At 37.1% G+C, this 14,626-nt stretch overlaps 2 protein-coding genes and 3 non-coding genes across 7 annotated transcripts in view; all 5 read right to left on the reverse strand.

Moving 5' to 3' along the window:
* Positions 1 to 4,508, reverse strand: part of MSH4 (mutS homolog 4) — a 56,869-nt gene extending 52,361 nt beyond the window's left edge. The window contains exon 1 of the mRNA XM_006217115.4: positions 3,376 to 4,508. Coding sequence (XP_006217177.2) covers positions 3,376 to 3,598 — 223 coding nt within the window. The 5' untranslated portion in view covers positions 3,599 to 4,508. The remainder of the gene's footprint in view (positions 1 to 3,375) is intronic.
* A 291-nt stretch (positions 4,509 to 4,799) lies between these two features.
* On the reverse strand, positions 4,800 to 12,426 carry RABGGTB (Rab geranylgeranyltransferase subunit beta). 3 transcript variants are annotated; one of them, XM_072974195.1, is made up of 9 exons: positions 12,343 to 12,426; positions 11,107 to 11,214; positions 9,748 to 9,945; positions 9,105 to 9,210; positions 8,211 to 8,263; positions 8,017 to 8,127; positions 7,393 to 7,518; positions 5,663 to 5,816; positions 4,800 to 5,399 (listed from the first exon to the last, which is right to left on the reverse strand). In XM_072974195.1, exons 1-9 carry the CDS (start codon positions 12,343 to 12,345, stop codon positions 5,263 to 5,265), a joined length of 996 nt encoding a protein of 331 aa, XP_072830296.1. In that variant the 5' UTR covers positions 12,346 to 12,426; the 3' UTR covers positions 4,800 to 5,262. The 3 variants fall into 3 exon arrangements, with proteins under 3 accessions (XP_072830296.1, XP_015105767.2, XP_072830297.1); XM_015250281.3 differs by having other exon boundaries at positions 4,800 to 5,403; positions 5,667 to 5,816; positions 12,343 to 12,419; XM_072974196.1 differs by lacking the exon at positions 12,343 to 12,426 and adding an exon at positions 12,290 to 12,323 and having other exon boundaries at positions 4,800 to 5,403; positions 5,667 to 5,816.
* On the reverse strand, positions 9,542 to 9,613 carry LOC116282830 (small nucleolar RNA SNORD45). Its single transcript, XR_004192385.1, has one exon. It is a non-coding gene; the product is annotated as a small nucleolar RNA SNORD45 (small nucleolar RNA).
* LOC116282831 (small nucleolar RNA SNORD45) lies at positions 10,703 to 10,786 on the reverse strand. The gene has a single exon (XR_004192386.2). It is a non-coding gene; the product is annotated as a small nucleolar RNA SNORD45 (small nucleolar RNA).
* LOC116282829 (small nucleolar RNA SNORD45) lies at positions 11,410 to 11,488 on the reverse strand. The gene has a single exon (XR_004192384.1). It is a non-coding gene; the product is annotated as a small nucleolar RNA SNORD45 (small nucleolar RNA).
* Positions 12,427 to 14,626: the final 2,200 nt, after the last annotated feature.

A 14,626-nucleotide genomic window follows, 5' to 3' on the forward strand; every position in this document is an offset into this window, starting at 1 on the left:
ACAAATTATGACATTTAATAACATTACTAACAATCTTGTACTAAAATATAAGGTAAAGTGCTTGCTAATATGGCTTCTGCTTATACAAGTTCACTGTGACTACTTTTGCTAAATCATGAACTACCTTCTAATTTTGAAATACACCAGGTATATTTACTTTATGTAGTAATTATGAGACCTCTTTTTCTCTGTTAATTTCTTCAGTGAAGCTCTCTCCTCCCACACAATTGGTGTAAAAACTTGCAGGCTCATTTGGATTCAATTCCTTGTGTAGGTACTTACCTATGATATAAGGTATTACCTGTTTTACAGGGTTGTCATAAAATTTGAAAGAATGTAAATAAACAGCCTAGCACAGTGTTTTGGCACATAGAAGTTTTTAAAAATGTATATATACTAGGTCTCTTTTCTCCTCTTCCCCTCCATTTCCAAGGTAACTCTCTATCTTGATTCTCCTTAAACTACTTCTTTTTAGTTTCCTTTGCCAGGTCCTTTTTCCTCTGTCTGCCCCTTAACTGTTGGCATTCCAAGGTTCAACAGTTTTTTTCACTTTCTCTCACAAATCAAAACTGTACACTTTCTCTGGACATGGTTTCTGTTAATATCTATTTCCTGGCAACTCTCAAACCTTCATGTACAGCTTTAACTCCTCTCCTACACTGTAAGTCACAAGTCAACAAACTTTTAAATAAAGGACTGGACGGTAGATATTTTAGACTCTGTGGGCCATGCCATCTGTCACCATTACTCAACTCTGACACTATCACAGGAAAACAGCCATAGACAATGAGTAAGTGAAGGAACAGGGCTGTGTTTCAATAAAACTCTACTTCTGGAAACTGAAATCTGAATTTCATATAATCTTCATGTCACAAAATATTATTCTTTTATTTTTTCAACCCTTTAAAAATGCAAAAACCTTTTTATGGTCTATATCTGCATTATTCAATATAGTAGCTACTTGCCACATGTGGCTATTTATATTAAATAAAAGTTAAAATTCAGTTCTTTAGTCACACTAACCACATTTCAAATGTTCAAAAGCTACTTTAGCCTAGTGGCTACTATATTCATTCGACAGCACAGATATGGAATATTTCTACTATCATCACAGAAAGCTCTATCTAGGTCCCTATATCTAACTACTCTTTGGATGTAAACCTTTAGATATTTTCCCAGAACTTTTAAATGTCCCAGCGTGAACTCATTACCTTTCCCTCAAAATTTATTTTTCTTCACTACCAGTAATGGTCAATTGTACTATCTTGCACCCTGTCACATAAGACATAAACTTAGGAGTCATTCTTAATTCCTTTCATCAATCGAAACATCCAGTTGGTGACCAAATCTCGCAATTTTTTTTTTTTACTATCACTAAAATTTCTCTCCATCTTCACTCCTCCTACACCATTTTAAGCCTGTATCTTGTTTGAGCCTTTCTCAAAAGCCTCCTCATTGTTCTTGCCTTCAGTATTATGCCTCTCTAATCCATTCTTCACATCATTACCAGTGATCTTTCTGAAAAAGAAATTCCACCATATGACTCCCTTTCATACAATTTCTCAGTGACTCACCATATCTACCATAAAATAAAATCTAACTTCTTTGTACGGGTCCCAGGAGGATTCAATGACACATTCAAAGTAGAATAATTTGAGAAGAGTTTGATAAAGGCCAATATTTACAAAGATGTGTACAGGGTATCATCATAAAGAAACATGCAGAACCAAGACAAAGTAGATTCCATTACCATCCTGAGACTTAAAGGAACTAAGGGAGTGGTTGCTAGAAACTAGAGACAGAAAGGGCTGTTTCTTACTCTCATGTTACTTTTAGACTCTAAGCCCCTTCTTGAAATTTATTTGTCTTAGTTCTCCTCCAATTTCCTTGACCTCTGTTTTGCTGTATTTTCTTTTCCTTCTCTCCTCTGGCTTCAAATTCATGTAAAGCCCAAGTTTCTTAGCCCTAGATCCATATATTCAACTGCCTTAATATGAATATATGGATACCCCAGAGGTTCTTCATACTCAACATGTCCATTACAAAACTCATCATTTTTCCTCTAAGTTGCTTCTCCTACAAAATTCCCTTTACCAAGAAATGGTACTACCATCTACCCACTCACCAAAGCCAGAGACCCATTTTTGGAACGGCAGACAAAACCTATTTGACTCCCAGACTGAATTCCTGCAAGTACTCCAAGTTAATCTACATCGAAAAGAAATAGTATATCAGATCACCCTTCTGCTCTAGCCTTATTTGCAGTCTGCAAACATGATATGCTGTATCATACTTTTCCTGTGTCTTTGCACATCTTCCTTTCTTAAAAATGCACTCTGGTTTTTTCTCCTCGTTTCCTTTAGCTGACATTCTTTGTCTCATTTGTCCTTCAATACTAGTTCAAGTTGAACTTCCTTTGCAAAATTTCTTTTGCCACTTTTGCTCCCCTTATTACATACCTCAGGATCTGTAAATACCTCAAATATAATCCTTAAAAATTATATTTATTGATTTTTGAGTCTTCCATAATGAGCCATAAGTTCCTTGAGAATATTATTCTCTGAATAATTATTATTAACATTTAATTTACAGAATGTTATTCTTTTGTCCCCATCTTACATAGTGAGACAAGCCCCAAAACAGATGAAATAGCTATCTTAGGAGCTGAGAATAATATGCTATATCATACTTCTGTGCCTTTGCACTTGTCTTTCTTATAAAAAAAAAACTAATAATTTGGGAACTAACAAAACTGAGCATACTTCTCTGGAAGGTAGGAGAAAAACAGGAGAGTAGAATTAAGGAGGCCAATTTAAGAGTGTTCAAAAGAAGCCTGGTCAAGAATAAAAATACAGTGGAAAGGTCACTGAAAAGTGACCACTGGATTTGGCATGTTTACCACCGAGTTGCAACGCTACGTGGAAAAAATGGTGGTTTTGCCATGGAGAGTGAACGAATAAAAACATGCATCTTGTCTTGAGGAACATTTTTCATACTAAACATATGATTCAACTGAACTAGATGAAATGTTAAATTTAGCCTATTTTCATGGCATCCTGGAAAGGGTGAGAGACTTAAGCTCAGGAGCCAAGACGTTCACCACTCCTGTAACCAAACTCATGCACAAATCCAGTCATCAGTCATATACAGACAGGGAGGAGGGATGTTATTGAGCCGGCCTCAGAACTCAGCCATCTGCCATCGCAGCCTTGTAACAAAACCAATCCGAATTAGAGTGCAGCCCTTTAATCACGCAAACCCCGCATATTCCCAAAGCGGCTGTGCTCATCTCCGACCACCTCTACTGAAAGTTCTCTATGGTAAACACCAACCGCGGCTCCCTGAACCTCCGGGATTCACCCAGCCACTCCTTGCCTTGAGCGGGCCGGGCGCCTGGCGGGTGCTGAGGGAGACTGCTGCTGCTGCTCCGGTCGCCCGCGGCTCCCGACGTGCCTGGAGGCGTGGACCCAGACGGCTGGGCTGAAGGGCGGCTCTGGGGCGTCTCCTGGAGTCCTAAGTTGCAGCGGGGACCCTGTGACCGAGCCTCCGCCAATGCAGAGGCGGAAGGCGAGGGTGGTGACATCTCAGGCCGCAGCATCCTCACAGACTCTCAGAAACAAGTACGAGAGTTCCGAGCGCCACTTCGTGTAGCTGAAGAATCGAAGCAACGCGGGAAAGAGCGGGAACCCGAGGCGCATGCGCATTGACGCACAGCAGAGCGCAGGCGCAGTCCCAGCTTTCCTCACCCACTCAGCTGCCTGACCTCCCAAACCCAACTCCCGGTCTACACAGGGGCTACACAGGTAAGTGTACTCTCCGCAGGCCCAGTAACCTCCCGCAGAGTTTGGTTATAAGATTAATCTGCATCAGCCTCAGAATTTAGGGCCCATCAACAATCAGCCAACTTAGTATACCCATTACTCACAATGCACCCTATTTCCCTTATCACAAGGGGTTTGGTGCTAACATTTCTGACGCACCTTCAAATACACTAGATTCTTTTCAATTACAAATTGTCCGTCACTGTGCATCCAGTGCCTGTGACAGTGGAAACAAATTTAATGCTCACATTGGTACAAACCATCTTAACACTGGCCTCGTTGCTAAAGAGAGGTCGTTAGCCCCTTACAGTTTAAATATCCGGATACAAGGCTATTATCACTGCAAGACTGCACTCACCCAGAAAGCACAGGGATAGTCCACAGTACAGTAGGAACCAGAATCTCTTGCGCAGTTTAGAAGTTTCCAACCTCTCAATTTTTAGTACTATGGCTTCACACCATAAAAATCACCCACATGCAATGACGATGGTCCTCAAAACTCCAACTGCCAATGATGCCATTTAAATAAAATTATGTTCCATCCAATGACTTTCAAATTTTCAGAAATACTGGCAATTCAACTCAAACTCTGATTCAAAGTAGTGAACTGTCAAAACAAGCTAGACATTTCAATCTCATCACCATTCATGTGTAGAATTATTCTTAAAATGACTTACACGGGGTATTGCAAACATGCTTGTGAAAATTTCAACTTCCATCGAGAAAAATGTTCATGAAAATACTTTATATTCACCAAGAATGTAAGCTGTGTTTATTTTAGTCTTTCTGAAAATAAAGGTAGAAAACATGGCAACTATCAACTATTCCCTTACTGGGTGGGAGAATAAGCCAACATCCTTTGGCATTGACGTAAAATGTTAAAAAGTGGGAATAGATGAGTTCAGACTGCAGTTCTAGTCTAAAATGGTGAACTGTCACCTAAATTATGACCAATTCAGCAACCACAAACCTATGAAATATTCCCAAATTCCAACAGCCATTTATTTGCACCTTTTGATTCGTATGAGGTTCATCAAGTTTTATCAGTTAACATTCTCATTAACACAGACCGATTTACATTAACTGTATTTATTTATATATAACATGAAGGGAGTACATGGAAAATTCAGACTGAACAAAGACTTCAGCTAAACAGAGTTCAACTAAGCTGTTAAGGAGAGATATAAATTTACAAATACAATGAAGCATAAACAAAATATTGTACTGAGAATAACAGCATTCCTGAAGAAAACAAAGCTTAAGATACAATAAAGGTTTTTTTTTACAATATGTATAATTACAATAATTTATTAAAATTAATTGACACAATTCATTTACAAAATATTAACACAGTAGTCATCAAGTTTGCTAAGCACTTCAAATACCAAAACATTAAGATGGCAAACTATACTATGCAACTTTTGCATCGAGGGATTTAAATCTAGCTCACTAGTTCAGGCTGAACATTCACTCTCCGAAGTACTTCTTCAGGCATGCAAAAAACAGGACTAACAGGCTTAATCTGTTCTTCTCCCAAAAGTGACAATCCAGCAATTCCAAATAAAGTATGAAAAGGATCTACCTATTAAAAAAAAATGATTTGTAGAGAATTACAGAATGAAAACTTCTAAAACTCTGCTTGGTATAACAATGTTAATAATGGAGCCCACTGTATTTACTTCCTTTACTTCAAGGTATGCTTAATGTTTCCTGAAATAAAGATACGTTCAAATTGTGGGTTTTAAACACAGGACCTGGTCTACACTCTCATTTCTTGGCAATAAGTAACCAAAATTTCTGTAATTTGTTTTATCTTTCATTATTCTCAAATAAAATTATACTTGCCATATCTCCTGGCCTGTCAGCAAATCCTCCTGTTTCTTCATCTTGGCATGCTAAGATGAAACTGCGCAGTTTCTCTCTATCAATCCAATGAAGCCTTCCAATTATCTTTAGGGAAGCCAACACCCACCACGAATAGCATACATCTGGTAACTAGGAGGAAAAAGCCAATAAATGTTGCCACAATTTTATTTACTAATCAAAATACTAGGAGGGGGAGAGGGGAAATCGCAATATACCAACAATGAGCGTTTGAAACACTGAAATCCAGAAATACAACTACTTAGGATTAAAGATGATCACTGGAAAAGACCAAACACTTCATTCCACAGAAATCCAGGTTAAATGTTTCAGTTTCAGTACTCAGTGACAACCATCCATCTACCTAATTTCTATCTGCAATGAATATGCCCATATCAGGCCCTTATCCAAGAGGCTGGCAGTAAGGCTCATGAAACCTATGGTGATATCTTGCTCCATTGCCCTCGGTAGAGCATTTTCAACAAGCACCCCTCAAAATATGTAACTTAAGAAATACAGAAGACCCCACCTTAGACTAAGTAAGACTCTTCATTTCCACAAGATCCCTGGGTGATTCAAAGCCATGTTAAAAACTGTCCTAGATTCTGAAGTGCAGGTTCCTAGCAATCCCCACATCCATCCATTTTCTTCTAATTCTTGAAAGTTGCCCAGGTTTTTCATTAGATCTTAATAAATCACTTGTGGTTATTTCCCTACCAATTAACTTACTCAGAAATATCAAGTAAGCAAAATTAAAAATACAATGACCCAGATAAAAGCATCAACATGCCCTATTTTATTTCAGGTCAGGGGCTCAGCAGCCTACAGCCCTTCAGTCAAATCTAGACTTGATTTTTAAACAGTTTTGTGACAGAAAAACAGTACGAAGTTTGTATGTGTGTACAGTAACTTTAATGGAGCATAACCATGCCCATTTGTTTAATGTCTATGTCAGCATTTGCTCTTCAGGACAGTTGTGTAGCTGCAACAAGACCATATGTCCTACAAAGCTAAAATTTACCATCTGGTCTTTACAGACCCAACTGTGAGAGCAAGTGTGAGAGAAAAGTTGGGATTTTCCTTGAAGTAATAAAATTAAGATTTTAAGTGAAGATGTACGCAATTAAAAAAAAATCTCTTTGATTTGGCTAATTCTGTACTTTAGTGGACATGGATTTATCTGTACATGATGCAAGTGACCTTTGATTCACAGATATAAAGCTTTAATGCATAACCGATCCCTTAGTATAAGTCCAGAACTAAAAGGTTTGTAGAAATAGCTTCATTTCAAAATGCCTGAAAAAGACAAGACCTTCATAAGGATGGGGAGAAAGACCCTTTAAGAATTCATACTATAAATACAAATATTTTAAAGCCACGAGTATTTGCTGTTTTTATATTCTCCTCTAGATAACTCCAGAGTCTAAAATTTCAGGGTAAAAAAGACCAAGAGACATAGATCTGTCATTAAGGAGAATCAAACGGTACCATGCAATCTTTCCATGAGTGTCCTTTAAAGGAACACCAGAGTTAATAAGCATTTCAACTCCAGTTGTTTTACTTTTGCCAAGAGAATCTTTTAGGAGGTAGGCTGAAAAATTGCAATGGAGGAAGGTAAAGAGCTCGATATCAATTAACAGTATCAAAAAAATCTAAGACAAAGTGGTGCTCACTCCAGGTTATAAAATGATTTCTTATGAAACAATACCTTCTCTGGCCTTCCATTGAGTCCACCTGAGGGCAGCTGTCGTTCACAAAGCCACCAACCGAGTAAATCAGAATTTACTTGATGCAACTGACTAGTTATAGCCAGGAATCCTGTGCAACAATAGATCTAAAATTACAGACATAAAGTACATGTGTATAATAGTTTTTCGATAGTAACACAGTGATAAAAACTACTTAGATTGTCAAAGTTCTATTTTATGTCTAAAAGCTTGCTGACAGTGAACACTAAGAATTGTAAATGTGTAAACACCACATAATTATTTGAATAAATCCCAACATACTATTACTAGGATCCAACTCTGCAATGAAATACCATTGTCAAAATTTCTTCATGGCTAGAAGCAAACCTTGACAATTATGTATGCAACCAAACAGGTGTCTGGGATAGGTAGGGACAATAGTTTTCACATTTGCTTAGTTAAAAACTAATGGAAAATCAAAATGCATTTTTGCTAATTACAAAACTGTTTGCCTGGGTCACAGGGTTTCACCAACAGGAGACTATACAAAGCAAACAACTGTAAAATTGCCTTCCTCAGTAAGCAACACTTAAGTAACATTCCTTCTAACATTAACTTCAATTAAAATTAACTTTATAAATTACCTGCCCAGCATGAGATTCAGAACCTGGCCTGCAACCAAATCCACCATCAAAGTTCATACACGATAAAACAAATTCAATTGCCTTTTCCACATTAATAGCATCCAGCTTCCCCTGTAAACAGAATAAAACATGCCTATTAAATTCCAGAATGATCACGTATGCTCAATCATTCCAATACGATATTTCAAACTTACCAACAAGGCCAAAGTTGCTACCGCACAAAAAGAGAATCTTGTATCAATTTCTCCTAAAAATAAAGGGATCACACCAAAACATTACTTGTTATCAGAGGCTTCTGATCATATTATACAGTACAATTAAAAGACAACCTGTACAACTACCACAGTTAAATTTCTAAGACTTAACATGTACTTTTAGGTCACCAGGAGAAAAGCTAAATCAAATCTTAAGGGTCATCACTTTACTTCTAAGTAAACTAAGAGCTAGAAAAATGCTGTCAAAAATATAGCGAATAATCTTAGGCTGCTTACAGAGTGCCCAAAAAGGGAAAGTAACAAAAACCAAAGGACCAGCCAGTCAATTTCTAAGAATGACAATACACTTACCCTATTACATATAGATTTTCACATCCCATGAAGCAGCTGGTCTCTCCGGCCTGCACTGTATTCAGCCCTAAAGCAGAGATATCTACGTTTATCACTACATTAACACTCTTCCTTCCCTCCCTCCACTCAAATATTCAGTAAGTTTGTAAAGTTTTTTTAAAAAATATTTTCCCCCTTGCATGTAGTTTAAAAACTTTACAAAGCCACCAAATATTGGGGGAAAATTTTCACCTACCTTATCTTTTAGACTGGCCCTCTCTGTGCCAGTACTCCTGTATGCTGACATAACTAGCACAGTGCATGCTGGAACTTCCAGCAGACCGTTAACTCCAGTTAGACCAGCTGCTTAGTGGGACCTGAAAAGACGAAAAACTTAAAAATTCTCCTTACAAATTATTAGCAAAGCCCCCAAAATTCATTGTACTTTAAAATCTTCAAAAAAGCTTATTACTATAATAAACACCAAAACAGGACATTTAAATATTGGTATTTTTTGGGTGTCATGAATTAAAGTGAAATTACCCCAAATATCTCCAGCAAAAGAACCATCTTCTTTCTGTAGACTTTGAACATATTCCACAACTTTATTTACATCAATGACATTAATACTATCATACAGAGTAAGAATCTGTAACAAAAACAAACCATGGTAAGTACCTCTTCACACTGCTAAGTTGTTCTAATGATATTCAACTACCTGCTGTCAAGCAAGCATGTCCATGTCTATGCATATTGTGAACTTTTCTCAAACATGCATACTATCCATCCTATACTACGCAACAGAACTACAGGTATTACCAACAAACACAAACCTTTAATCACAAAGCACTGTTTTCTTACGTATAAACTGTGACTCAGCCTCCAAGATTCACATACTTAGACTTAAGCTCTTTTTTGTGGATCCTCACTTACATTAAAATTCCACTTAGTGATTTTCAAATATAAACATTTTACCATCCAAGGTCTCAGGGTAATTTCAGGATTTTCATCAGCTTTGGATTCAGCTAATACATGCCATCACATCATTGACCTTGTAGAAGAGACTTCACTTGAAAAGATGTAGGCGACCTTTTAACATAGATACTGACCTTTATCAGCTTCAATTTCTCCCCTCAGGTAAGAGAATACACTACACCAAGATGGCCCAATTTTAATTAGTATTTACCTGGACAGCACTAAGAGTATACAAAAGATGAGGATCATGTCCAATACTAGCACTTATTCCACCACACTCATGTTGACACGACTTAATAAATGTCAGAATTTCTTCTCTATTCATGCGATGTAGTTGTCCCATGAGATCCATCACAGTCAGACCCCAATAGATGCCACTCATTCTCAAATACTCGGACATACAGTACTCCTGAAATACAGAATTGCTTTAATGTGCAGGTTTGAATTGATGCCAAGTTAAAGAGACTGAACACACGAAGTTAAACGGCCATATTCTTACTATTTCACTTGATCCTAACAGCATTAGTATTAAGTTTAAATTTGTGGCTCTAAAATGGCAGGGCGGGGATGGGGGGTGCACTACCTAAGCATATATTAAACTCATCTGTGATATAACTAAGGCTTTAATCTCTCCAAAAGAGCCAACCAAAACATTTTAAAGCATAACTACTTAACCAAATTGGCTACAGTATGAAAAATAAAATAGCTTAACAAAGGTTAATAAAGGAGACATAAAAAGTGGTATGAAGGCCATTAAATTTTGCATCACTAATCCATTATATCTTAAAAAGTTTTAAATTGGGTGGGAAGACATAATAATTTGCTGTGAATCCAAATTCAGGGTTTCAAAAATTGGCAGTTGAGCACTAGATAAAAAGGCAGGGGGGAAAAAAAAAATCAAGCCCTAACCATTTAGTCATCCAAGGAAAAAAATAAACACAGCCCTAACAACATCACAGCCACAAAGTTATGGGAATCTAACACTTAATTCAAGAACTCATCAACACTACGTGTTTTCCAACACGGTAAACAATTCAGCTCTTTGGATACTACAGGTGAAAACATTTATTTCCACTTAAGTTCATTAATTTCTTCTACAATTGTCCCAGAGAGGAAAATTGGGGCAACTATTCTTCAAAGTTTCAAACTTAAGGTAAAACTTTTTCAAGGCCTCAGCGTAATTCTAGAGCTTCAAGTGATACTACACATCACAGTAAATTCAGGTAATACATGCCAACACATCACTGACCTTGAAAGCACTACCCGAACAACAAACACAAAACACAGAAATATATTCCACACCTCAAAATCCTTACAAACCTGGACAATGTCCAGGAAACTACTTTGTCTGCCAAAGCCTCTAATTAAGTATTGGTAAGAGCCATAGTTAATTCTGAAGGCGCCTCAAACATATATATCCAAGGGTACATTCACTTTATTCACGTCAAGGACAACTTCAGTCCTTGTCGTGCAAGAGTGATATACCATTTTTAAGAAACATGGACCTGCTTATGCAGAATGGTCTTTAAAAAAAAAAAAACAAGACTTTCCAACACACAAGCATACATACATAATCGTCTTTCTTTGAGCCATAGGATGCAATATAATCTGCATGCTTCTCCAATAATAGGGTATCAGGTGCATCTGACTTGATAATAACATCCTTCTGCGGTGTGCCCTTTCACAACAAAAAAGTTATTTCATAAATGTTTATCGTTTAATGTTTGGCCCCAGAGCATATATTCAAACACACGTCTGAACTTTACTTTGATTTCATCTTGCCATTAAAAAAACCTTCCATTTAAAAATTGCCTAGTCTCTGACCAAAAAGAAACTTAGGCACTAAGGCCCTCATAAAGATTCAGGTATTTTTCAGGTCTCAGAGTAATTCTAGAGCTAAAGTAGTAATAATCAACTTTAGATTCAGAATACATGCCAGCTCATCATCGACCCAAAAATTTATTACCTGTATCTGTCGCTGCTTATCTTTCACTTAAAGAGCTAAGTAAAATAAACACTGAATATCAAAGTTTGCCAATTCAGGACAACTTACGATTTACATGTGGCAGAAAACAAGCTTAAGTATAATGAAAATTAGCAATCCCGTAATTTGCAGTTAAATTCTTTAATAAAGTTTTATTAATCTTAGAAACTCAAATTTCCAAGCATCTTCTACGCATCCCTCAAAAAAGTTAATCAAACAAGCAGTCCCTTTAGCGTCATCTTCAGCTTTTGTCTTAGCTCCTGGATTTGCAACAAGCCCCCACGTGATGAGGACGCTGCTCTAGTTCTCCACATTTCTTAACTAGATCTTTGTAATTGTGACTACATTTTATTCACTTTAAGTAGGTCAAGATGATTACCATAACATTAAGTAGTGAATTTCCTTCATAGCCCATTAAAATTTACTAGGTCTTCAATGAGACCATTTCAGTGACTTTGAGCCATCAAATATATATATGTACGGAACGAAAACAAAGTAGAGAGAGAAGGGAAAAAGAACTACAAACCGGCCCAGCTTTTTTGAGGGTTTAAGAAATGGGGTCTTTGAATCCTAAAGCCCGCCCGATAGGAGGAAGTCTGGATAAAATTAGAAGCAGCCAACTGCGCCAAGAGGTCTGCAGAAAACGCTGAGTAATACCCTCTCGCGGAGCCCTCAAAAAAACCTTCCAAGGCGCGTGACTTAACCCAACTATTCTCCAATACCTGGTTAAACAACCCACTGGTAACTGAGCTGCTTAATATTACCCTACCCCGTCTCCTCCCGAGACATCTGGACAGCAACTCAAAACACGTCCACACTCACCATCTCCGAAAGCGAAAAGAGAACTTGGCTTCTTCCTGGGTAGAGTTAGGCGGCACGCGCCTGCGCAGAGGCATCCCTCAGGTCCCCTCCACCCCCACGACATAGCTGACCACTCTGCTGCCTGAAGGAAGGAGCAGTTCCATGGCTGTCCTAGGACCCCATGGATTCCTCATAGCTGTCCTCGCTGCCTGCGCCCAAAGTTTTCGGCGCCAGTTTTCTGCTACCGTAATCTCGGTTTGTTCGAAACAGTTCTGAGTAATATTTAAATACCTGAATAACTTCTAAGAAATAATTTATTCTTGAGGCTCTTTGAACTCTTAAGATCTGAAATGACTGGTAATCAATAGAGTTGCACATGGATAAATGTTCAATAAATGTTTTTTGAGTGAATGTAAGTGACATGTTCATATTCCCCTCCTGTTTGCCTTGGCCATTACGGATCCGACTCCCTCACCCCCCACTTTAGGAGGTGCTAATATATTAAATATGTGGAAATTACTTTCGAAAAAGAAACACCATGTGTCTTTTATGAGCTTTCGACAGAATTCAGTTTTCCTAGGTGTGTTAATACACGTATTTCCAATTATTATTTCTTAGGACTTTCATACTTAAGCATTTTTGAGCACTCATTAGAAACTGTTGGCACCCCAAACCCTTAAAATGTATTGCATTTGGTAACGATTTCAAGGGTTCCTGACACTATGTATTGGCTATTAGTAATTGAGACAATGTTGACTCTACTGTGATGATAGATTATTTCTCCCAATAGTTCTGTTGCTAACCCCATTTATAGTTTGAGGCTACTTTATTAAATGCATTTATGTTTAGAATTATCTATTTCTGGTGAGTTGAGTCTTTCAAGATTAAGTGATGACCATCTCTAGCCCTAATAATTTTAATCTTAAAAAATCCGCCTTGTAATTTCCCCACTTTCTTTTGGCTCTGAATCAGATAAAGGAGGGGTGCTGAAAGAGCAAATGTAGAAGCAGAATATTAAGTGTTCCACGCTCCATATTACACTTGTAAAATTATATTACCTTCTATATATTTTGTGATGTCCCTGATTTCTTTATCCCTCCGTTTTTGGATTCAGTTCAAGCAAACTAAATCTTGTCTTAAGTCTGAGAATTACAGGCCTTCCTTAAGTAGTTCCAATAATAAAAGGAACTCTGGATAGGTAGGATGCAGGTGTATAAGTACTAAAATTCTGGAGCCTTTTAAAAAAAATCTTTAGACAAAGTTGGAGATTAAAAACACTTAAAAATGTAAAATCCTGTCCTTAATTATGAACTGCAAAAAAGACCTTGAAGGTTAGCTGTTTAAAAAAAAAGAACATTTAAGACTTTTTTTTATTTAATTATGATTGACTTAAAATATTGTATTGATTTCAGATATACAGTAAAGTAATTCAGATATGTATTTTTTCAGATTCTTTTCCATTATAGGTTATTACAAGATACTGAATATAGTTCCCTGTGCTATCCTTTTTGATCTATTTCATATAGTAGTGTGTATCTGTTAATCACATACTCCTAATTTATCCCTCCCCTCCTTCCCCTTTAGTAACCTTAAGTTTGTTTTCTATGTCTGTGAGTCTGTTTCTGTTTTGTAAATAAGCTCATTTGTGTCATTTTTTTTTAGATTCCACATGTAAGTGATATCATATATTTGTCTTTGACTTACTTCTCTTAGTATGATCATCTCTAGGTCCATTCAGGTTGCTGCAAATGGCATTATTTCATTCTTTTTTTATGGCTGAGTAGTGTTCCATCTGTTCTGATTGGTTTTTTTAGAGATAAATAAATACTTAAATGTGTTAGTCCCCAAATTAACAGAAGAATTAAAAATTAACTTATAATGCTTCAAATGAGCAAGACTTTAAGGAAAATCATTCTTATAGAAACTACTGGCTCAGAAACATTTAAAAATTAAAGTACACATAACTAAGACGAATCTTTGGACATATTAGATAGGTCTAGTAATTTGGGTTAAGGGGAAAAAAACAGCTATGTGTTTTTTTCTCTGCTTATCAGTGTTAAGTATAAGTACAATGGGGGTTGAAATCCATTAATACTGAAATTACCACCTTTCACTGAGGCTAGAGTATTTATATATGTCTTTTAGAATTGCTGTTTTTTTGTTTTGTTTTTTGTGTTTTTGGAGCGGGGAGGTAATTGGGTTTGTTTACTTATTCTTGGAGGAGGTACTGGAGAGTGAACCCAGGACCTCATGCATGCTAACCATGCACTCCTCACTTGAGCTGTACCCTCCCCTCTGCACTTCA

The sequence above is a fragment of the Vicugna pacos genome, chromosome 13, assembly GCF_048564905.1.
Source record: "Vicugna pacos chromosome 13, VicPac4, whole genome shotgun sequence".
Lineage (NCBI taxonomy): Eukaryota > Metazoa > Chordata > Mammalia > Artiodactyla > Camelidae > Vicugna > Vicugna pacos.